The following is a 24,439-nucleotide window of genomic DNA, read 5'->3' on the forward strand; positions in this document are numbered from 1 at the left end:
CAGTCGAACGGTTGGTGACCACTACTGTATGCCATATATTGTTGAAACTATTTATTCTTCAAAAAATGACTGTCCATACAGAAGTCCACCATGGTATTTCAGAATACTTCACGTTGCTTCAGAATGCATTAATTGCTACAGTATAATATGACTGTCACCCATCTTATGTTCTGTCAATTAAAAACACTGACATCTACTTGAGAATGGCTTTGCTTGGCAACACATTTAATGTGACTGAGACACTAATTCCTAACCTCTTGTGTTACACAGAAGTCCACTAAGGGGTCGGTGGTGCTGGACTTTGTGTTCAACCATGTGAACCTGGCAGAGACAGACTACTTCGGGCTGCGCTACTGTGACCGCAGCCACCAGACGGTCAGTCACCAATGATTTAGATAAACATATTTATACATATACAGATGTACAGTATACTCTCACTGGAGACCAGGGAAGGCTTTATGCATTTGGCATGCTTTTGACATTACATTATGAATAGTGCACTGGAGAGGAGATTACCTTCCTTCATATACACTAATCGAAGTGGCTGGTGAGATTAGAAAGGGTATTTCCCTCTGAGCAGATGTCTGGGTTTGATATCTGTAAAGGGTAGCTTCAGCTTGCCCCAGTCAAAGTGCAAATAGTATGCGTTAGTATGCTTTAAAAGACAAGACAACAACAGTTCTGTGAATATTGGCAGAAGGTGCCATCACAGTGCGTTGCACGCAGGTCCAGGCCAGGCCATGACAGGGTAGAGTAGGGGTGGAAAGGAGTAGTAAATACTCATTCAGGGCCCCAGGGCTCCACACACTCAGAGTACAGAGCCATAAAATAACACAATGATAGGCTGTGTGCATCCCCAAAAGGCACCCTATTCCCTATGTAGTGCGCTGCTTTTGACCAGGGCTCTGGTCAAAAGTTGTGCACTATAGTGTACCGTGTACTATAGTGTACCGTTTCGGACACAGACATAAATCTCCCAACGTCCCCCGCTCACTCGCTCACATGGATGGGCGGTATCCTGTGCAATGCCTTCTGGGGGCTGTCGGCCAAGCCCTGATTTATCGTTAGACCTGCGCAGGATGAAAGCATGTCTCTGTACATGTGTCAAGACTCAAAAGCTATGTTTAAGTGAAAGAAAAACAGTAAAAGGAGACTGAAAATGTTTGAACACCAGCATCACTGTCTCTGTTTGACTTATCTAATGTATGACCTGACATGCATGCACTATGCACTATAAGCACACACCCAGTACAAGAGAGGATTCTTGTTTGAAAAAGAGAGATACATTGTTTTACTGCTAATGTCCCTGCTTAAAAGATAGACAAATTACGTTGCCACGAGCAGAACCGCAGATATGAAAGATACAAGACGCTCTCACATAGTCACACACAGTATCTGCACACGTGCGCTTCACGCTGTTCACAGTGTGGTAGCCAGGGCACATAAATAGCAGATAAGTTGAGCCTCGCACTTCAATTGACCCACTATACTGTTTAATTTCTGCATCTACGTCATATCGCTGAGTCTACCTTTAACCCACATAGCTCAGTTTGTTTTCCTCTTCTTTCTCTCCATCACTACCCCTCTCTTTCCACTCCTCTCTCTCTCTCTATTCCTCACCCCTCTATCTACCCCGTCGCTCTCTTTCTCTCTCGTTTTCCACCTTCACCCTTGTTTTTCTCAGTGTTGTGTTTTTCCAGTTTATCTACAACAGATTGAGTTTGTCTGACAACCAGTATCCTGTTGAGATAATTAGAGATGATAAATCTCTGTAACGCTGAGTTGATGTTCAACTATGTTTGACCGGGGGATCTGAATTAGAATTTTTGCCAACCTTGTTTTTTTTGGAGATAAGTTCATTAATAATTCTGTAGAAAATAATCTTATTGGATACAGAACTTTTACGGTCTGTTTTATAGAAAATATATTTTATCAATGTATACACAGCTTTTGTTTATGGCAGGTTATCCTCCCTGTGCTTGGGTAATATTTGGCCCAAGGGCGTGTTTGCATCAGCATGCACATTCACATCATTCCTACCCTCTGGAGTCGTAAAGGACATACCAACATAGATACTGTAGCAGGTTGACGTTTATTGTCATGAATCTTGCCCTAGAAGCAGATTTCCGCTAGATGGGCCAGCTGCAAAGTCAAAATTGTCTAGATCATAAAAATGTATGAAAACAAACATATTTAAGGTTATGGTTAGGATTTTGGGTTAGCAGTGTGGTTAAGGTTAGGGTTAATGGGGAACTGCCCCTGCTGATTTGGCCCAATTCTTTTTGGCTTGCTCCTTAAGATATTCTGGCGGCCATGACAGAAGCCAAACGTGAGTTGGCTTGAGTGTGTGGTTTGAATGGGTCAGGAGCCTACAGAGTAATTTTTTATCATAGGTACACTTCAACTGCGAGAGACGGAATCTAAAACAAAAATCCAGAAAATCACATTGTATGATTTTTAAGTAATTAATTTGCATTTTATTGCATGACATAAGTATTTGATACATCAGAAAAGCAGAACTTAATATTTGGTACAGAAACCTTTGTTTGCAATTACAGAGGTCATAAGTTTCCTGTAGTTCTTGACCAGGTTTGCAAACACTGCAGCAAGGATTTTGGCCCACTCCTCCATACAGACCTTCTCCAGATCCTTCAGGTTTTGGGGCTGTCGCTGGGCAATACGGACTTTCAGCTCCCTCCAAAGATTTTCTATTGGTTTCATGTCAGGAGACTGGCTAGGTCACTACAGGAAACTTATGATCTCTGTAATTGCAAACAAAGGGTTCTGTACCAAATATTAAGTTCTGCTTTTCTGATGTATCAAATACTTATGTCATGCAATAAAATGCAAATTAATTACTTAAAAATCATACTGTGATTTTCTGGATTTTTGTTTTAGATTCCGTCTCTCACAGTTGAAGTATACCTATGATAAAAATTACAGACCTCTACATACTTTGTAAGTAGGAAAACCTACAAAATCGGCAGTGTATCAAATACTTGTTCTCCCCACTGTATATATTTTCACTCCTTCACTCATGCTGCCAAACATACCCTTGTAGAACTGACTATCCTACCGTTCCTTGACTTTGGCAATGTAATTTACAAAATAGCCTCTAACACTACTCAGCAAACTGGATGTATTCTATCACAGTGCCATCCGTTTTGTCACCAAAGCCCCATATACTACCCACCACTGCGACCTATATGCTCTCGCTGGCTGGCTCTCGCTACATATTCATCGCCAAACCCACTGGCTCCAGGTCATCTATAAACCTTTGCTAGGTAAAGCCTCACCTTATCTCAGCTCACTGTTCACCATAGAAACACCCACCCATAGCACGCGCTCCAGCAGGTATATTGCACTGGTCATCCCCAAAGCCACTTCCTTTGGCCGCCTTTCCTTCCAGTTCTCTGCTGCCAATGACTGAAACGAATTGCAAAAATCACTGAAGCTGGAGTCTTATCTCATTCTCTAATTTTAAGCATCAGCTGTCAGAGCAGCTTATCGATGACTGTACCTGTACACAGCCAATCTGTAAATAGCACACCCACACCCAAATAGCACACCCAACATCCTCCCCATATTGCTATTTATCTTCTTGCTCTTTTGCACCCCAGTATCTCTACTTGCACCTTATCATCTTCACATTTATCACTCCAGTGTTAATGCAAAATTGTTATTATTTCAGCCTCTATGGCCTATTTATTGCCTTACCTCCCTACTCTTCTACATTTGCACACACTGTACATAGATTTTTCTATTGTGTTATTGACTGTACTTTTCAGCATTTATGGGTTCGATTACAGGCTCAAAATGGCCAGAAACAAAGAACTTTCTTCTGAAACTCATCAGTCTATTTATGTTCTGAGAAATGAAGGCTATCCCATGTGAGAAATTACCAAGAAACTGAAGATCTCATACAACACTGTGTACTACTCCAATTTGACAGTGCTTGAAATATTTTTAAAATAGTAATAGGCAAATGTTGCACAATCCAGGTGTGGAAAGCTCTTAGAGACTTACCCATAAAGACTCACAGGTGTAATTGCTGCCAAAGGTGCTTCAACAAAGTATTGACTCAGGGATGTGAATACGTATGTAAAATGATATATTTCTGTATTTTATTTCCAATACATTTCCCCAAAAAATTCTAAACATGTTTTCACTTTGTCATTATGCGGTATTGCGTGTAGACAGGTGAGAAAAACACATCTTTAAACCATTTAGAATTCAGGCTGTAACACAACAAATGTGGAATAAGTCAAGGGGTATGAATACTTTGGTGAGCACTTTGCCAGAGCACCAATAACAGCATCGATCAGCTCTTGGCCCCTCATCATAGATACGGGTCGGACTCTCTCTCTCACTCACACACACACACACACACACAATTATCAATGGTGGTTATGATTAGCCTGGTGGAACCAACCTGATCGTTGTGTTCACCTTTCTGTTTCACTTCAGATATCGGCGGCAGGTAGCTTAGTGGTTAGAGCTTTGGACTAGTAACCAAAAGATTGCAAGATCAAATCTGTTGTTCTGGCCCTGAACAAGGCAGTTAACCCACTGTTCCTAGGCAGTCATTGAAAATAAGAATTTGTTCTTAACTGACTTGCCTAGTTAAATAAAGGTAAAGTAAATTAAATAAATATCATAAAATGTGAAGTGAAACATAATGGTGAACAAGCAATAAGCTTGTTCCACCAGGCTAGGTTATGCCCTGGACATTATTTTCATCTAAGAAGCAGAAAAGCAGAAAATAATATCAGTTTACATAAAATACATTTCACAATTGGGTTATCAAATGTAATGAAGTGGGTTACCTTCTGTATTTGTACAGGTGAAGGTTAATGTCCGGATACTTGCCAACAGGCTGACTGTTCCATTCGTAGGAATGCTCACAGCGAAGACATGTCTGCATGATGATGATCAGGGCCCCCTTGCTGGTATTCTCTATGCTGCATGTTCAGCTGCAAACTGGAAATCTCTTGAACAACTGCAGCAGGCAATCTTATGAGGTGGTGTTGAATGAGAGGGCCTCTGACATGTTGATATAATAGACAGCCATTTTGTTCTAATGCACTTCACAACCAAAATTACTCTACTACTTGCATCTGCTTAGCTGGGGAATTATCCTACTATTTTATCAAGTCAGGTATTTTTCAATACAAGTTTTAACATTTCATATAACACAATTTACCTGTCGCTGTTGATGAAATCGTCTGTGTCATCAGGGAATTAACTCAGGTCACTATCAGAGGCCTCATGATGGCGTGTCCTTTTCATAAGAGTCGTGGGAGACTCTGGCACCAACGGAGGTGTTACATGGCACACTTTTAGTCTGAGGTCTTGCCTGACAAGCTGTGAAAATAGCAAGATAACAGTGAATGAAATGATTTTTGGAGGTCGCTAAACCATTGAAATCACATTACTGGACATGTTAGGATACTCATCTTTGCTCCTTCTGGTCGGTCCCGGCCTCCATTCATGGACAGGGGATCAATCAGGCACCCAACGGTGTACTTTGTCTAACAGAAAAACAGGGTAAACGGTTGTCATTATCCTTTAATTATAAACATATCTCGAGATATAACGTAATCTTGTTTGGAAGCTAATGATATGCATTACAGACGTAGTCTGACTGGCTCCAGATTGGATTGTATTCAGGCCGGTGGTGCCGTTACACTACGCAACCAACTGTGATATGTTTTGCTTTAGTACTGGGTTGGTTTGAGTTTGTTGCTGCTAGTTAGTACACTATTGTAGTCAGACACGAGTTAGCTAGTACCACTATAGCTGCATCCAATATATATTTGTGCCCTAGACATGGGTTGCACCTCGGAGGCTAATGTGACTGTTTTGTCTAAATTACAATAATTTAGTGGCATAAACATATGACATTGCTAAAGTAGGAAAATAAGTAGGAAACAACTGCCATATTAAGATGTCGTCAAATTTACTTTAGAGAGATGGCATTGTTGCCATTACTGTTACTATCAAATATAATCATAAAAGCTAACAATGCTAATCTTAGCTAGCTAAAATACGGTGATCCCCTCAGACTGTTAGCTGGCTAACGTTATACTGCATGTACATTCAATCTGGCGACATCGTGATAAAAGGTTGTCCTACTAATTATGTCTCATTTTCAATGTTATCGTGTTTCCAAGCCAAATCCGAGTTGTATTGATGTACGCTAACATTAGCTAGGTAGCTAGCTAGTTAAGTATATAGCTAGGTAGTTGGTAGCTAGCTAGCTAATGTCAGCTATGCTAGCAATGATAGTAGGGCCGGGCGATGTGGCCTAGAAATCATATCTCCATATTTTTTTTTTCAAATTTATGGGCGATTCACAATATATATTGTATCTTGATTTTCTTTTGTATTCTCTAAATAAGCGTTGTTGCACAATTAAGTCAATACACTGCATTTTAAACAGTCGGGAATAATCGAATTAATTCAGAGCTTGTAAAATAATACCTACGCTAAATATAAGCTTTCAAGCATAAAACCCACTAATAATCCAAATAGTTTAACCTGCTTTTATGATCTGTCTTTCAAGTCTATGAAAATGCCATTTTTGTTACAAATTTAACAATGACAATGCACATTCACTAAATGACCAACTTTTGGTCGCAGGCAATATAGAAAATTAACAAAGGTTTCATAAGCAATCTCTCAAGCATAACTGCTAGTGAGTAGCCAGCTAGTCTTTATATTTTAAGCCTAGCCAACTTGGATCTATTTGCTTGCAGAACAGAACAGTTGAACTGCTATGAATACACCATTCTGTCTGTCTCCAACTGTTTGAACAACATAGTGTATGTAGCGAATTCGGGAGATGTAGCCCCAACCGGGACACGAACCCGGGTCCAATGGCTCTAAAGTTAACACTTTAGCTGTTACACCAAGGTGTTTTAATGTCGCTACAATAGCCTGTTCACTTTGTTGAGATGTTGAAATCAAGTGACCTACCTGGATAAGATGATTATTATATTTTCTTTATTTAACTAGGCAAGTCAGTTAATTAAGGTCATATTCTTATTTACAATGACGGCCTACCCCGGACAACGCTGGGCCCGTTGTGCGCCGCCCTATGGGACTCCCAATCACTGCCAGATGGGATCACGGCCGGATGCTTACTTCTCAGAATGATAACGAGTTGCCAATTCCTTATATAAATGTAAATGCATCTTTTTTTATGCTCATTGCACATTTATAAAACACAGACTAGACAGTTTGGATAAAATGATGCTAGTGGTACTGCAATGATGTGCACGATAGCAACGGAAAATGAATTCATACTCCCGTTTTAGTAGGGTCTGCTCGGTTCAAACTTTTGGGAGTTGAGACATAAAAAAGGGAATCATTGCAAAGGTTACATTCTCCTCTATTACAGTCAAATAATGTCTCAATGTTTTTTGGTGTCCATATGACCAATTATGTTGTACTAAACCTAAAATGAAAATAACGAGTTGAAACTGCTTGTCAGAGATGAAGAAGATTATATTTCACGGGAGGCGCTTGGTGTCTGGGAATGGGAAGGTGTGCAGTGTACACAGCACAGAAGGAGCAAAGGAGACGAAACCAAAAAGACAAACACTCATAAAAACAGAAGAAAAAAAACTTGATTCTTGAGATGCAGGCATTTGGAACATCGTGCTAAAACATACATTCTAATCTAGATGATAGTGATAATGATTATCAAAATAAACATATGCATATTTGGTCTTGCTACCGGTATACTCACCACCACTGGGGACCAACGAACTCCAACACCTATTCCGCATGATACGGTCATGCGGAATAGACAGGGCATGCAAACCATAGATTTTGCATCTTGCTGGAAGCATGCAATGCATGGTTGATCCGTATAGGGCTTTTCAGTCTCAACTGGCCGTGATCTGTTGAACGTGTTGGTTTTTATGCAATGAAAAGAATGAGCCCCATTCAATGAAGGGAAGCGGAAAGGGAATTTGAACGTAGAGTTTGGCAAAAGGGGGCATGATTTTTTGACATAACTGTAATCCAAACGCAGCCGTTATTTACTTGTGACACTGAGGTTCTAAATTCCATTTTAGACCAAAATTATCCTATTTACACTCTGTAGTACATTTTGACACTAAAGTAAATGTTTCTGACTCGTATTGATGCCATATAGGCCATTTTCAAAGGGATTAGTTGTTTTTAAGGGGCAGTCACTCTTTAATTCAGGGTTAGGTTTAACATCGTATTTTATGACTATGGCTGTGCCAGCTAGTGACCACTCTGCAGCGCTGCCTCCTGGGAAAGATTTATGACAATAAATCCCAACCTCAGCACACCTATAATCAAAACCTATCAATTAAAATTGACATCTCTGTAATTTTTATGGGACTGCCTGGGGCCATAACAGTTTTAATTTTGGTAACTATTTTAGATTTGGTCTTTTGACTAAAATACATTTTTTTAGTCTTAGTCACATTTACATTTTTATAATTTCATCCTTTTTAGTTTGAGTTAATATCAGTTAACTAAAACCCTGGACAATTTTAGGCTAGTTTTAGTCAGTCATCTTAGTCACACAGTCACCATTTTTTTTAAATTAAATAATTAATATTTACCTTTAACTTCCATCATGTTCACATTACGATAACCTTGTCCTACTATCTCCTCCTATAGCTGGCACATTTCTATTGTGGCAGATTATAAACAATGCCAGCCATGATTTACCATATAGGCTTCACCTTTGTAACAGGTTAAACAATTTAGGCATACAGTTTTTTTCCCCCTCCAGTTATAACCTTGGGATGGGGGTAAATAACAGTGAGATTCAGAGCCTGGGCCTCTCAGTATTGGCCTATTGGAACAGAGTATGGACCTCTCAGTCAGACCTATCAATCAAAATGTCCTAACTTAACTTCCTATTGAAGTGGTGCAGGGTCCGGGCAGCCTTGCCCCATGATGACAGAACATTTTAATTTATTTATTATCTATCTATTATTAATTAGTTCCATTCACTGGGGGACTGAGCAGTGCCGAAGGGAAGAGAGACATAAACTCTCATAATTCTCATACAGAACAAGCTCTGATCCCATGTTTTTAAAATCCTTGAGGTGCATTTGAACAGATATAAATAGATCTAGTTGGGCTTTGTGCAGGTGCCATGAAAAACTGATAGACATAACCCATTAACTGGCCGTACTATACACATACACTACCTGTTTTAATAGATAAGGTTACTGGATAACTAAGGCTAGCATATTCCTTCATGTGCACACCATGATTAGATTTTTCTGTATAACAAAATAATATTCTTCAGTACATTCTTTTTATTATAACTGCATTATACTGCATTATACCTGCAGGCTATAAAGTATTACAAAAGGTTAATATGTAGTAGGTTATTGCTCAGGCTATCTTTCTAAGTGGAACTCCTCTGTCTTTGTCTGGTTGTCCATAGCGATACCGCCCTGTCACTGTCAGCCACTGCTCTATACCCAACCTCTCATTTGCATTAATTAGCATGCACTGGAACACACCAGCTGCAGTGATGTGATTATTGTAAATTAGATAAGATTAACCAATTCAATTAACTTATTCTAATTCAGTTACAGACACAGCTCTAATCACGTTCCCCTGGTCACCAACATCTGTTCCGGTGTGTTCTGGGTCGTTCATTAGGCACCAAGCGGAAGAAAATGTAGTGAAACCAAGAGGGACTACCTTTCCTGAACATGTCCAATAAGAATTTTTCATTTTTAATAGACAAATATAGCAAAATGTTTTGCTATGATGTGCCCTAGTGAATATGACCCTAGGGCCCATCTGTGGTGTGGTGAGGGTTTAGGTAGAAGGAAATGGGGATGGTGCACCGTGTACAGCATCTGTCAGTGGCATATTTAAGTCTGAAATAGGTTATTCAAGGCTAACCTACCTCATTACACTAACATTTATTCATCTCCATGCCCCAAAAATGCCCCAGAATCAAAAGATTGAGCTCACAGACGCCTCCCTTCCTCTAACATCCCCTGAATTTCCATCTTCATCTTGGCTAGTAGCTACATCTCCAGAAATTCACATTAAATATATGGAATGCATATAAAACAGGACTTGAAGCTGTTTCTTCATGCAAGGGGTGCGGTGCAATTCATTTATATCAGACATGTAAGCAGTTTCAATAATGTTATCAGCTCCATGATCTACAATCATCTTAAAGCATAAAACAGTGAGTGGATAATGCTATTTATTGCAGTCTCATTTTAAAACAGTTGAATCCTGTTGCTAAGTTATCACGTTTGTTTTGAGAGTTTGCTACCGATGAGACTTGTTTAACCTCTCTGCGCACCGAACCCGGGATTAAATTCAACAACATACGATGATTGCTACATAAATAGTCATATTAAACATTCATGAAAATACAAGTGTCTCACATGGGTCAAAAGCCTAGAATCTTGCTAATCCAACTGCGTTGTCAGATTTTTAAAAGGATTTACTGCGAAATAATACGATGCGTTTATCTGAGAACAAAGCACCATTAAAAAAAACTATTTCAACCAGCACAGGCGTAACATCACAAATTGCAATAAAATAAACCGTTTACCTTTGACGATCTTCCTCTGTTTGCAATCCCAATGCTCATTATTACACAATGAATGGTCTTTTGTTTGATCAAATCCATTTTTATAGCCAAACACGAAACATTTTGTGAACCGCTTATCGTGAATTTCGTCTCATTCCATTTGACGACATTCGATGTAAATACACACACTAAACTTGACTTTTCCAGTCATGTTTGGTTTCATTGCAATCAACTGGTTTGTTTGTAGCACAACCAAACCTGATGGGTCATTTCGCGGGACGTATTGACTAAAAGAAACCGATTTGAAGACAACAAGTAATGACATCATTGTGCACCAATGATATGACCACTGTTTCATTGATTGACTGTATTTTAACCCAATGACCACGGATCGTCTTGAAATCTAGCTGGGTAGATAGCCAAGGAGCTGAGGTAAACGGCAATATGTAATGTTTATGTGTTGGAAGACCAACCCATGTAGTAAATTCCGGCGTAAAGAGGGTCATTCGCCATTGAAGATTCATACCGGAAGGAGCAACGCATGTTACGCACAGCATTGTTTTGATAAAGCGCATATTCAGCTGTTTATATATCAATCAGTATGGCGACTAAGTCAGGGAAAGCTAAATCTAAGTCTAGATATACAGATGTACACACAATTTTAGAAGAAATTGATCAGGAAAGTGCTACAGGGATTGTTGGAGGACGATTCATTTAGCGATTCCCAAATGGAGGAATATTTTTTGAACGGAGAGGACATCGGTTTGGACTGGTAAGTTCTTCTCATGCTAATGCTGTTGTTTGAAATTAATAATATAAAATATTAGTTGTGATTTTTAAAACATTCTTTAGTAACAATATATAAAAATGTAATGAGATATGTAAAGTACACGTTGGCTATACATTGTGCTTGGGGATATGTTTATGACCCATAGTCTATGTTTGTGTGTGCATATATACATATTGTGGATTAGAGGGAGCATGATCGAGATGCGTGTGTCGGCCGCTCCACCCCACCCCCACATGAAATAGTCTATTTGAGGCTGTTGAGGGGAGGGCAGGCCCACAACAATGGCCGAAGTGAAATGGAGACAGTAGATACAGCTGGTCTGTTGTAATATAATAAAGACGGTAGATCTAGCAGGTCTATAATAATATATTCAATCTTATGTTCCCTGTACTCTATATCTATCTGTTTATTATACCTGTTGATACAGGGCTCATATGTGAAACTATTCTAACCGAACATTTTCTTTCACAGTCACACTGACTCCAAATGGGAGCCCTGAATGCCAAGGTGTCCATCCCCCACTGAAGCTGGTTCATCCAGCTCCTGCCACAAGTGATATTCATCTGCCCAAATGTATTTCTGCAGGCATGAATGTGCCTCAGGGCCAAAAGGGCACAGCATGGAGGCGTCGCTGTGTTCTTTGAAAAATGAAGTCCCCCATCACCTCTACCACATGCTTGGTGACCCTCTGCTTTACAACAGAAAGAGACTGCTGTGGCACCTGGCATCAGCAGCACAATATTGTGTAGAGGACTGAGGGTCATCCAAATATTGAAACTGTTATTTTGTAAATGTATATATATTTTTTTCATGTTTTTTTCTCCATTTTTGGGGGGGGGGTGGATGTGTTAGAATACCATTTTGGTATTTTGTATATAGTTATTCCATTCAAAATGTATAACTTCACCAATTTGGCCACTTGGGTACATTTGGGCTACTTGTGTGGGACACCTGGGTGACTTCATGATAAATGTCATGTTGCACACTCATTTTGGAAGTTATCATTCTGAAATGTTGCACAAGTACTGTTGCCCTCTTATGTTTTTCACTGAAATTGTCCCCATCATCCTATCTGAATGTTTGTTTTGTCTTGTTCATTTTAAAGATGATGATGATGATGATGATCCAACAATAAAAATACATGTGTTTTTTAAATTGTATTATCTAAACCAGATCTATTGTGTTATATTCTCCTACATTCAATTCACATTTACACAAACTTCAGAGTGTTTTCTTTCGAATGAAACCAAGAATTATGCATATCCTTGGTCCTGGGCCTGAGCTACAGGCAGTTAGATTTGGGTATTTCTTCAGGCGGAAATTTTAAAAAGTAGGGGGGTAGCTGTAAGAGGATTTATTAAGGTCCAATGCAGCCATTTTTATCTCTATCAAATCATTTCTGGGTAACAATTAAGTACCTTATTGTGATGGTTTTCAATTAAAATGGTCAATAAGTCTCAAGCAAGACTTTTGCGAGGACTGTCTGGGAGTGGTCTGAGTGAGGTGCCTAAATGGATGAACCTATGGGAGGGATATGTAACCTGAGAACTAGCTGTTATTGAGAGGTTTGGAACTCATTGTTATTGGTCTATTAATTTATCCCATGTAGTGATGTCACCAGGCGGGCCAGAACCCCATCCCACCAAAATATGCTGAAATTTAAGGCAGTCTTTTCAAACAGATCTTACACTAATTGGGCATTATCATAATTTTCCCAATTTCCCAGTATTATTCCAACCTCATAGTGTGGAAATATAGATCAAATACAGGAAAAGCACATTTTGACTGCACTGGGACTTTAAGTTATTAAAGGAACAGAGGAAGAGAAACAGTGTGGTCAATCTGTTTTCCTCCTTACTATGGTTCCCAAGAGAAGCCTAAGCTGCAGTGACATGAGCTCTGACACAAAATCATAGCAAAGCATGGGATCACTTTGACCACAATGCAAATAATCATTTTGCAATAGAAGTTTGCAGTCATGATCATAAGAAGAAGCTCTACAACATCCCATCAGATAGACACCACTGCGCCTTAGCTGCTATAACCAATGATAAACACATGAATATATTTATGTCTTTATGAGAAGAAAATATATATAATGTTGTGACATACACCGGATAGATAGATTAGAGTTAAGTGCCTTGCACATTAACAGATTTTTCACCTTGTCAGGTATTTGAACCAGCAACTTTTCGGTTACTGGCCCAACACTCTAACCACTAGGCTACCTGCCACCCAGTGAATATACTATATAACCAGTGAACATGTCGATGTGGATTGTTATGTTTGAGGTGAAGACATGTTCCAATATCCACACTAGCATACTACATTGAATGCATACCTTTCCTTCAAAGTCATATATTAATGTGGGTGTTGGAACATATCTAGTTAGCTTCATGTACTGTATGTTATTCTTGTTTGAGACCTCCACAGTGTTTATAATACACATTGTCACGTAGGGTAATTGTACATTGTGTTCAGAGCGGCATTTAACATGCTCAATGATTAGCCACTGAAAAGGCTGTTTAAAGCAGGATGTTCTATTGTAAACCCACTGCTGAGGTATGTTGGGAGGGATGTCCCTGTACTCTGCGAGAAGAAATGTTTCTATATAGAACCAAAAAGCACCCTTAATTTAGCAGTGTACTCTGCTTTTCTTTCAACCACTTATGCTATGTTACATTTTACAACAGGGTTCCCCAACTGGTGGGCCGCGGGACTAATTTGGCCCGGGGGTGGTTTTGTTTGGACCCAAAATTTTCTGAGCAAAGCAATCTTTTTAGAATTTTCATTGTTGGTCATAAAAGACTGTAAAAATGCCAGGAAATTTGCCAAGTATTCTTACCCATAATAGAGAGACACATGATCATATACAAATGTTAGCAAGGTTTTAGTCAAATATTGTATCTGTTTGGGCTTCTTGCGGTCAATTTTCAGTCTACACATTTTTGTAATTATGTTCCTGCCCCGTGGCCATCTGCTCAATAAAAAGTCATCCTGCAGCAGAATCTAGTTGATGATCTCAGTTGTATTTTGCCGAATCAGTGTGACATAAGGACATTGTGCAGGCCAAGCAGTCTTGCAGGAGGTACTGTGCTTTTATTTTATTTCAAGCACTTATGTCACATTATAAAGCATTGTAAGGCTGTTGGTTGTAGGTCTTGTAGTTGACAAACGCTGACAATGCGTCATCAGTGCATTCGACTGCAAACTTTAATGCTGAGACTCTGCGTAACTCATAACGGGGTATAAAATAAATAATATGGGGAGAGGGAATGGTGACACCTCCACACACTAGATCATGGCAGCTCTGACCAGAAGCCTTTGCTTTAATACAGTAGCCAATTAGAACACAGGTATGGGTGGATCACAATAGAAGTCCTATACATATCACATCACATTCCTGTCCCACAGCATTATGCATCACCACCGTCCCATAAGGACTTTGTGCACAGAAATCCAGGCAGTCTTGCAGGAAGTTACCCAAATCAGATGTTCATTGATGTGGGAGCTAGAGGCCCAACAAGATGAAAAAATATCCACCAAAGACTGTCTCCAAAATGCCAGTACAGTCGGTATAAGATCGTTCACAAAAGCCAGCATGCTGTGACCTGTTCTAACTCCATGTTTTATTGATGCAGATTTTAATGACTCACACAGTCACGCTCCTTTTCAACAAGACAGTTTGGATAAAAGTTGGTTTTAATGTGGCTTCAGTATTACGCCGGAATTTGCATGACTGAACATCCCCCTCTGGAGCTGCCTGCATTCTGTCCAATACACTGACTGCACACTGCATACACACACACACACACTGCACAGATCGCTCAGCCATGATTTGACAAAGTGCATCTCTTTCTTCCAGCCAATTACTGAATACTCATGCTCAAGGTAGCTTGTTACAGAACATACTGTAATTGTTACCGTACACATAGGCTACTAGTTACATATTGTATATTACGTATGGTACTACTTATGTAAACAAATAATCATTAAGGCAGTACTTTTTGTATGTAATTATAAATGTCTTCTGTTTGTGTTTTTTTGTTTGTTTGCAGTATTGGCTTGACCCCTCAAAAACCCTTTCGGAGCACAAAGATTTAATAACGAGTAAGTATCTCCTCTTCTCTCTGCGTTGAGTTGAATGTCTCTCAGCTGTTTGGATACAGTGATTTACAGTAGAAGGTTGCTGCAGTTAGTGAAATAGAAGGATCTCTCTCCCTCTCTCTGACTTTCTCTCTCTCCCTTTCTCTCAGCGGGGCCTCCATACACACTCTATTTTGGGGTCAAGTTTTATGCTGAGGATCCCTGCAAGCTAAAAGAAGAAATAACAAGGTGTGCATTGTCAGGACTTTTCATGTCTCGCTATTGTGTACTTCATTGGCTAGCACCTCCACACATGCAAAATAGCCTACATGTCGCACAGCCTACATACATTCAAAGTAACGAAACAAATCATGAAAAACTGTTCAGTAAACTTTAATTTATTTTTATTTCACCTTTATTTAACCAGGTAGGCCAGTTGAGAACAAGTTCTCATTTACAACTACGACGTGGCCAAGATAAAGCAAAGCAGTGCGACAAAAACAACAACACAGAGTTACACATATACAAGCGTACAATCAATAACACAAAAGAAAAGATATATGGAAAAATCTATATACAATGTGTGCAAATGTAGAAGAGTAGGGAGGTAGGCAATAAATAGGCCCTAGAGGCGAAAATAATTACATTTTAGCATTAACACTGGAGTGATAGATGTGCAGATGATGATGTGCAAGTAGAGATACTGGGGTGCAAAAGAGGAAGAAGGTTAAGTAATAATAGGGGGATGAGGTAGTCGGGTGTGCGATTTACAGATTGGCTGTGTACAGGTACAGTGATCGGTAAGCTGCTCAGACAGCTGATGCTTAAAATTAGAGAGGGAGATAAGACTCCAGCTTCAGAGATTTTTGCAATTCGTTTCAGTCATTGGCAGCAGAGAACTGGAAGGAAAAGCAGCCTTAGGAAGTGTTGGCTTTGGGGATGATCAGTGCAATATACCTGCTGGAGTGCGTGCTATGGGTGGGTATTGCTATGGTGACCAGTGAGCAGAGATAAGGCAGGGCTTTACCTAGCAAAGACGTATAGATGACCTGGAGCCAGTGGGTTTGGCGACGGATATATAGTGAGGGCCAGCCAACGGGATCATACAGGTCACAGTGGTGGGTAGTATAGGGGGCTTTGGTGACAAAATGGATGACACTGTGATGGACTATATCCAGTTTGCTGAGTAGAGTGCTGGGGGCTATTTTGTAAATGACATCGCCAGTCAAGAATCGGTAAAATAGTCCGTTTTACGAGGGTATGTTTGGCGGCATGAGTGAAGGAGGCTTTGTTGTGAAATAGGAAGCTGATTCTAGATTTAATTTTGGATTAGAGATGCTTAATGTGAGTCTGGAAGAAGAGTTTACATTCTAACCAGACACTGGTTGTAGTTGTCCACATACTCTAGGTCAGAACCGTTCAGAGTAGTGATGCTAGTCGGGAGTGTGCAGGCAGCAATCGGTTGAGGAGCATGCATGTAGTTTTACTAGAATTTAAAAGCAGTCGGAGGCCACAGAAGGAGTGTTGTATGGCATTGAAGCTCGTTTGGAGGTTTGTTAGCACAGTGTCCAAAGAACTGCCAGATGTATACAGAATGGTGTCGTCTGTGTAGAGGTGGATCAGAGAATCACCAGCAGCATCATCATTGATACATACAGAGAAAAGAGTCGGCCCGAGAATTGAACCCTGTGGCACCCCCATAGAGACTGCCAGAGGTCTGGACAACAGGCCCTCCGATTTGACACACTGAACTCTATCTGAGAAGTAATTGGTGAACCGGGCGAGGCAATCATTTGAGAAGCCAAGGCTATTGAGTCTACCGATAAGAATGCTCGGAAACCAGATTGCATAGTGGAGAAGGTACAGTGGGATTCGAAATGGTCGGTGATCTGTTTATTAACTTGGCTTTCGAAGATTTTAGAAAGGCAGGGCAGGATGGATATAGATCTATAACAGTTTGGGTCTAGAGGGGGATGACCGTGGCAGCTTTCCAATCTTTGGGGATCTCAGACGATATGAAAGAGGTTGAATAGGCTAGTAATAGGGGTTGCATCAATTTCAGCGGATCATATTAGAAAGATAGGGTCCAGGTTGTCTAGCCAAGCTGATTTGTAGGGATCCCGATTTTGCAGTTCTTTCAGAACATCAGCTGTCTGGATTTGGGTGAAGTAGAAGCAGGGGAGGGTTGGGCAAGTTGCTGCAGGGGGTGCTGAGATGTTGGCCATGGTAGGGGTAGCCAGGTGGAAAGCATGGCCAGTCGTGGAAAAATGCTTATTGAAATGATCATAGATTTATCGGTGGTGACAGTGTTTCCTATCCTCAGTGCAGTGGGCAGCTGGGAGGAGGTGCTCTTATTCTCCATGGACTTTATAGTGTCCCAAAACTTTTTGGAATTAGTGCTAGCCTTAGCTTTCCTAACTGACTGAGTATATTGGTTCCTGACTTCCCTGAAAAGTTGCATATCGCGGGGGCTATTCGATGCTAATGCAGAACGCCACAGGATGTTTTTGTGCTGGTCAAGGGCAGTCAAGTCTGGGGTGAACCAAGGGCTGTATCTGTTCTTAGTTCTACGTTTTTTGAATGGGGCATGCTTATTTAAGATGGAGAGGAAAGCACTTTGAAGAGCAAACAGGCATCCTCTATTGACTGGATGAGGTCAATATCCTTCCAGGATACACGGGTCAGGTCGATTATTAAGGACTGCTCGCTGAAGTGTTTTAGGGAGCGTTTGACAGGGATGAGGGGAGGTCGTTTGACCGCGAACCCAGTACGCACTGAGGCAGTGATCTCTGAGATCCTGGTTGAAGACAGCAGAGGTGTATTTAGAGGGCAGGTTGGTCAGGATGATATCTAAGAGGGTGTCCATGGTTACGGATTTAGGGTTGTACCTGGTAGGTTCCTTGATGATTTGTGTGAGATTGAGGGCATCTAGCTTAGATTGCAGGACGGCCGGAGTGTTAAGCATATCCCAGTTTAGGTAATCTAACAGTACAAACTTGGAAGATAGATGGGGGAGATCAATTCACATATGTTGTCCAGGGCACAACTGGGGGCCAAGGGGGGTCTATAACAAGGGGCTACGGTGAGAGACTTGTTTCTGGAAAGGTGGATTTTAAAAGTAGAAGTTTGACTTGTTTGGGCACAGACCTGGATAGTAGGACAGAACTCTGCAGGCTATCTCTGCAGTAAATTGCAACTCTGCCCCCTTTGGCAGTTCTATCTTGTCGGGAAATGTTATAGTTAGGGATGGAAATATCAGGATTTTTGGTGGCCTTCCTAAGCCAGGATTCAGACACGGCTAGGACTTCCGGGTTGGCGGAGTGTGCTAAAGCAGTGAATAAAACAAACTTAGGGAGGAGGCTTCTAATGTTAACATGCAGAAGAATAGATTCAAGGCATAATGTACAGACAAGGGTATGGTAGGATGTGAGTACAGTGGAGGTAAGCCTAGGTATTGAGTCACGATGAGAGAGGTTTTGTCTCTAGAGGCACCATTTAAGCCAGGTGCAGTCACTGCATGTGTGGGGAGTGGAACATAAGGGCTAGCTAAGGTATATTGAGCAGGGCTGGAGGCTCTACTGTGAAATAAGACAAACATTACTCACCAAAACAGCAATAGACAAGGCATATTTACATTAGGGAGAGGCATGTGTAACTGAGGGATCATAGGGTCCAGTGAGTAGCTAGGCGAGCTGGATGCACGGCGATTAACACAGTTAGCAGGCCGGGGCTAACAGCAAGCTAGCAGATGGGCCTCAGGGGATGTCGCAATGGGAGAGTCTGTTGAAACCCCCTCGGATGGTTTTGTCGGCAGACCAGTCGTGATGGATCGGCGGGGCTCCATGTTGGCAGCAAAGGGTCCAGGCCAATTGGCAGATTAGATATTGAAGCCTAGGAATTATCCTTCGGCTAGCCGGGAGAAAGGCCTAGCTCTAGGCTAGCTCCAGGCTAACTGGTGCTTGCTTTGGGACAGAACCCCCCTCGGACGGTTACGTCGGTAGACCAGTCGTGATGGATTGGCGGGGCTCCGTGTCAGCAGCAAGGGGTCCAGGCCAATTTGCAAAGACGGAATTGAAGCCCAGGGACTGCTTGATGGAATCTCTTTGGCTAGCCGGGAGATGGGCCTAGTTCGAGGCTAGCTCCAGGCTAACTGGTGCTTGCTTCGGGACAGCGACGTTAGACAGGAGTAGCTACTCGGATAGCAGCTAGCTAGCTGCGATGAACCAGAGTAAAGGTTCAGAGCTTGCGGTAGGAATCTGGAGATGTGGTAGAGACTGTGGTAGAAACAAAATCATTTTAAAAACTTGTTTGAAAAACTACAAGTATACTGAAACTATCTTTGACTCCAAAACAAACTAAAATTAAATAAAAAAACATTGTGAATTATGTTCAGTTTAAGTTTTCTTCTCTACATTTTCGTCAAAACCTAATGGGGTTTTCAAGCTTCTGAATTTGGCAGGTCACATTGAGATTGGACGCGTTTGAGTGGTAAGGCTAAAGCAACCGACTGTAGACTAAAGTTGAGGTCGGGGGGAGGTGCGGCAGTCGAAAGTCAGGCACTATGTGGGTTTCCAGCAGCAAGGCTCAGAACAACATGGCAGTGTTGCTATTGTTTATAATAAACGTTTTTGTTTCTCTTTCTGTCTCCAACCCCCATATCATATACACTCAGAAGCTGAAATAATGTGGGTGTACGTTGTACAATCAAGTTGTGAGAAGGAGATCTAAGAGGATTTGAATGGTATAAGCAACATGATACTTCCATATAGCGAGGGACAGTCATTTTGCTGACCGTTATTCTTATCAGCAACCTATGCTTTAGCCTAATGCACCAAATTATTAGCCCATTTTAAGGACATTATCAATGTAAATATTTAACTTATTTGTTGTCTGTTTTCAACATGTGAAAATTATAGTCATTTTATTTAAGAAAATATAACCTATATTGTGAACAAAGTAGCCATTTTCATTCACTATTTAAAAAAATGTAGATATGGCTTTTGCAAGTGCCAGCATCCCTCTCGAAAAAGTTGACAATCACAAAATGAGCGCATTCATTAAGACGCGTGTAAAGGACGGAGGCTCAGGCAGAAAGCATCTTCATAAAACGACAAGACCAAAAGTTTCTTCATATTTTGTAGGAGAGCTGGGTGAAGACGTTAAATATGAAATATTTGAAATATTTTGTTGATTGATGTTATCTTGTTATGTAAGGATGAGACTGTAGAGGTAGAAGCATTCTTCTGAAACAGCATAATGTGTTTTTCTTATATTTTTTTAGGTGGCTGTCTATCCTGTCTTTCTGTTTATAATCTAATGCTAAATTGCAGCTTTTGCTGAAAATATTGTTGTCTGCAAAGAGTGTCCCAGCGGGGTATTGGCACACTGTTTTTTTCAAGCGATATTGTGATTTTTCTGGTGGGATTCATAATCTCTCCCCTTTAACTGTCCGAATTGCCTCATTTCTATAACCACAGATGATCAGGGATTGAGTCTTTTGGAGAGGATCAGATTGAGCAAAGTGAGGTGTAGAATTACTGATCTACAAATATTAGTCCCTGCAATTAAGATTCGTATGCTACGCCTCCCCTGGTTTAAGCGACCCCCCCCCCCCAAACATTCGTGCACAACCAGACCTTGAATGATTGATTGGAGACAGCTTGTGTCAATTAAAGAGCATTGATTAATTCTGGAAATACCAGTCACAAAATTCAAGGAATAAAATTAAACTAAATGTCTGGCCCTACATAGCCTATCAGAAGGCAAGGTGGCGCTATTACCATATTGCTTACCCCTGTTGAATTATCTCGGGATCTCCACAAGTGCATAAGGCTTAGGGGTCCATTTTGGATGACCTTTGAGCATGTGATTTTTTTGTAAAGTTCATGCAGTTGGACCATGTTTATCCCCATAATGCAACACAATTTGAAAGGCAGTGACCATCGACTTGACAAAAGTGATCAGCTCGAAGGCGCCCATTGACTTTAAATAATTTAAAGTTAGACAGCAAGATGACTCGAGTGGTACAGCAGATATTGGGCACGTTCAAGCGGGTACATTTTGTCCAGTCGGTGACCACCTTTCAAAGTGTGTTGCATTATGGGGACAAAAATGTCCAACTTGCGCCTACATGTTGAATTTTTGATGAAGTTGGCTTCAAGTCGCTGCAGTTGCTTCTCACCAACTGTACCATGCAGCCAAACGCCTGGGTAGTGAGAGGCACTATTTGTGAACCATTAGGTATCTTTGGTTGACCCATGCGAACGTGACCGACTACGTGACTGAAACAGGAACCGACTTAGCCACTATTTTAAAGCAACAGGCAGAACAGAGGATACACATTAAAGTGATATTTGAGACCTCTCTGACCAATTAATTCATGTTTTGAGTTTGAGTGTGTGATATGGGAGTTTAGAAAAGTTTACAACATGTATAAAGAAACTTTTATTAACAATAGCAGCTATGTTGACACTGCCATGTTGATCAGAGCCTTGCTGTTAGAAAACCTCAACAGCACGTGTCAAACTCATTCCACGGAGTGCCAATTGTCTGCAGGATTTCTCTCTTCCTTTGTACTTGATTGATGAATTCAGGTCACTAATTAGTAAGGAACTCCCTTCAGCTGGTTGTCTAGGTCTTAATTGAAAGGAAAAACCAAATACCAGCAGACAGTATGCCCTCCATGGAATGAGTTTGACACCCCTGCACTATAGTGTCTGACTTCACTCGTCGACTTTCGTCTGCTGTGAGGCTTCGTTAGCCATACTACTACAAACACACCCAATGAGATGAGCGTAATGCAAGACTCTGCTCTCACACAGAGTATCTGCGCATGTGGGTACGGCTGCGCTTCAAGCTGCTGTAACGTGGTTGCTACGGGACCAAAAGATCAGAGAAGTGTATCCTCGCACCATTGCGGAAATTGACCCACTCCTACTGTTTACTTTATACATCTATATCATCTCACTGAGTCGACCTTTAAACCCAACTTAACCTATGCTATGACTCACCAGCTTATACATTACCGCCCCATAGTGGCAGGAAGGGATATCCCCAAAAACACAACAACTACACAACATCTAAATGGCTCCTAGCCTCCAGGCATTGGCTGCTTTCTGTCCCGAACACTAACACTAAAACTGAAACTAAATAATATGAAAACTACAGTTTTTTTAATATAAAACTTAATGAAATAAGTAAATCAGATCTGAAAACTGAAACTTTTTATTTCATGTTTGTATATATGTTTGTATATACAGTGCCTTGCGAAAGTATTCGGCCCCCTTGAACTTTGCGACCTTTTGCCACATTTCAGGCTTCAAACATAAAGATATAAAACTGTATTTGTTTGTCCATAGGACAACAATCAATCGTATATTGCACAAATCTAGCCTTTATGGAAGAGTGGCAAGAAGAAAGCCATTTCTTAAAGATATCCATAAAAAGTGTAGTTTAAAGTTTGCCACAAGCCATGATTGTGTCCCACTTGTTGTTGATTCTTCACAAAAAATACAGTTTTATATCTTTATGTTTGAAGCCTGAAATGTGGCAAAAGGTCGCAAGGTTCAAGGGGGCCGAATACTTTCGCAAGGCACTATATATATATATATATATATATAAACATGAAATAAAAAGTTTCAGTTTTCAGATCTGATATATATACAGTACCATTCAAAAGTTTGGACACACCTACTCATTGCAGGGTTTTTCTTTCTTTTTACTATTTCCTACATTAATAATAGTGAAGACATCAACACTATGAAATAACACGTATGGAATCATTTAGTAACCAAAAAAAGTGTTAAACAAATCAATTTTTTTATATTATATTTATATATTTTATATTATATATCTAGCCACGCTTTTCCTTGATTGCAGCTTTGCACACTCTTGGCATTCTCTCAACCATCTTCACGATGTAGTAACCTGGAATGCATTTCAATTAACAGGTGTGCCTTGTTAAAAGTACATTTTTGGAATGTCTTTCCTTCTTAATGCGTTTTGAGCCAATCAGTTTGAGCCAATCAAGGTAGGGTTAGTAAAAAACCTTTAAGCGCTATGATGAAACTGACTCATGAGGACCGCCACAGGAAAGGAAGGTCCAGAGTTACCTCTGCTGCAGAGGATAAGTTCATTAGAGTTACCAGCCTCAGAAATTGCAGCCCAAATAAATGCTTCACAGAGTTCAAGTAACAGACACATCTCAACATCAACTGTTCAGAGGAGACTGTGAATTTGGCCTTCATGGTCGAATTGCTGCAAAGAAACCACTACTAAAGGACACCATAAGAAGAAGATAATTGCTTGGGTCAAGAAACACAATCAATGGACATTAGACCTGTGGAAATCTGTCCTTTGGTCTGATGACACAAAATGTGAGATTTTTGGTTCCAACCGCCGTGTATTTGTTAGACGCAGAGTAGGTGAACGTATGATCTCCGCATGTGTGGTTCCCACCATGCAGCATGGAGGAAGAAGTGTGATGGTGTGGGTGTGCTTTGCTTGTGACACCGTCAGGGATTTATTTAGAATTCAAGGAACTCTTAACCAGCATGGCTACCACAGCATTCTGCAGTGATACGCCATCCCATCTAGTTTGCTCTTAGTGGGACTATCATTTGTTTTTCAACAGAACAATGACCCAACACACCTCCAGGCTGTGTAAGGCTATTTGACCAAGGAGAGTGATGAATAATAGTGAAGAGCTGCATCAGATAACCTGGCCTCCACAATCACCCGACCTCAACCCAATTGAGATGGTTTGGGTTGAGTTGGACCATAGAGTGAAGGAAAAACAGCCAACAGTTGCTCATCATATGTGGGAACTCCTTCAAGACTGTTGGAAAAGCATTCCAGGTCAAGCTGGTTGAGAGAATGCCAAAAGTGTGCAAAGCTGTCATCAAGGCAAAGGGTGGCTCCTTTGAAGATTCTCAAATATAAAATATATTTTAATTTGTTTAACACTTTTTGCTTACTACATTATTCCATATTTGTTATTT

The 24,439-nt window shown here is 40.6% G+C and overlaps 1 protein-coding gene across 1 annotated transcript in view; it reads left to right on the forward strand.

The window, feature by feature from the left end:
• Positions 1–24,439, forward strand: part of LOC135517654 (band 4.1-like protein 4) — an 85,957-nt gene that overhangs the window by 34,955 nt on the left and 26,563 nt on the right. Inside the window, exons 3-5 of the mRNA XM_064942155.1 lie at positions 271–375; positions 15,413–15,464; positions 15,611–15,689. Coding sequence (XP_064798227.1) covers positions 271–375; positions 15,413–15,464; positions 15,611–15,689 — 236 coding nt within the window. The remainder of the gene's footprint in view (positions 1–270; positions 376–15,412; positions 15,465–15,610; positions 15,690–24,439) is intronic.

Source organism: Oncorhynchus masou, chromosome 28, assembly GCF_036934945.1.
Source record: "Oncorhynchus masou masou isolate Uvic2021 chromosome 28, UVic_Omas_1.1, whole genome shotgun sequence".
Lineage (NCBI taxonomy): Eukaryota > Metazoa > Chordata > Actinopteri > Salmoniformes > Salmonidae > Oncorhynchus > Oncorhynchus masou.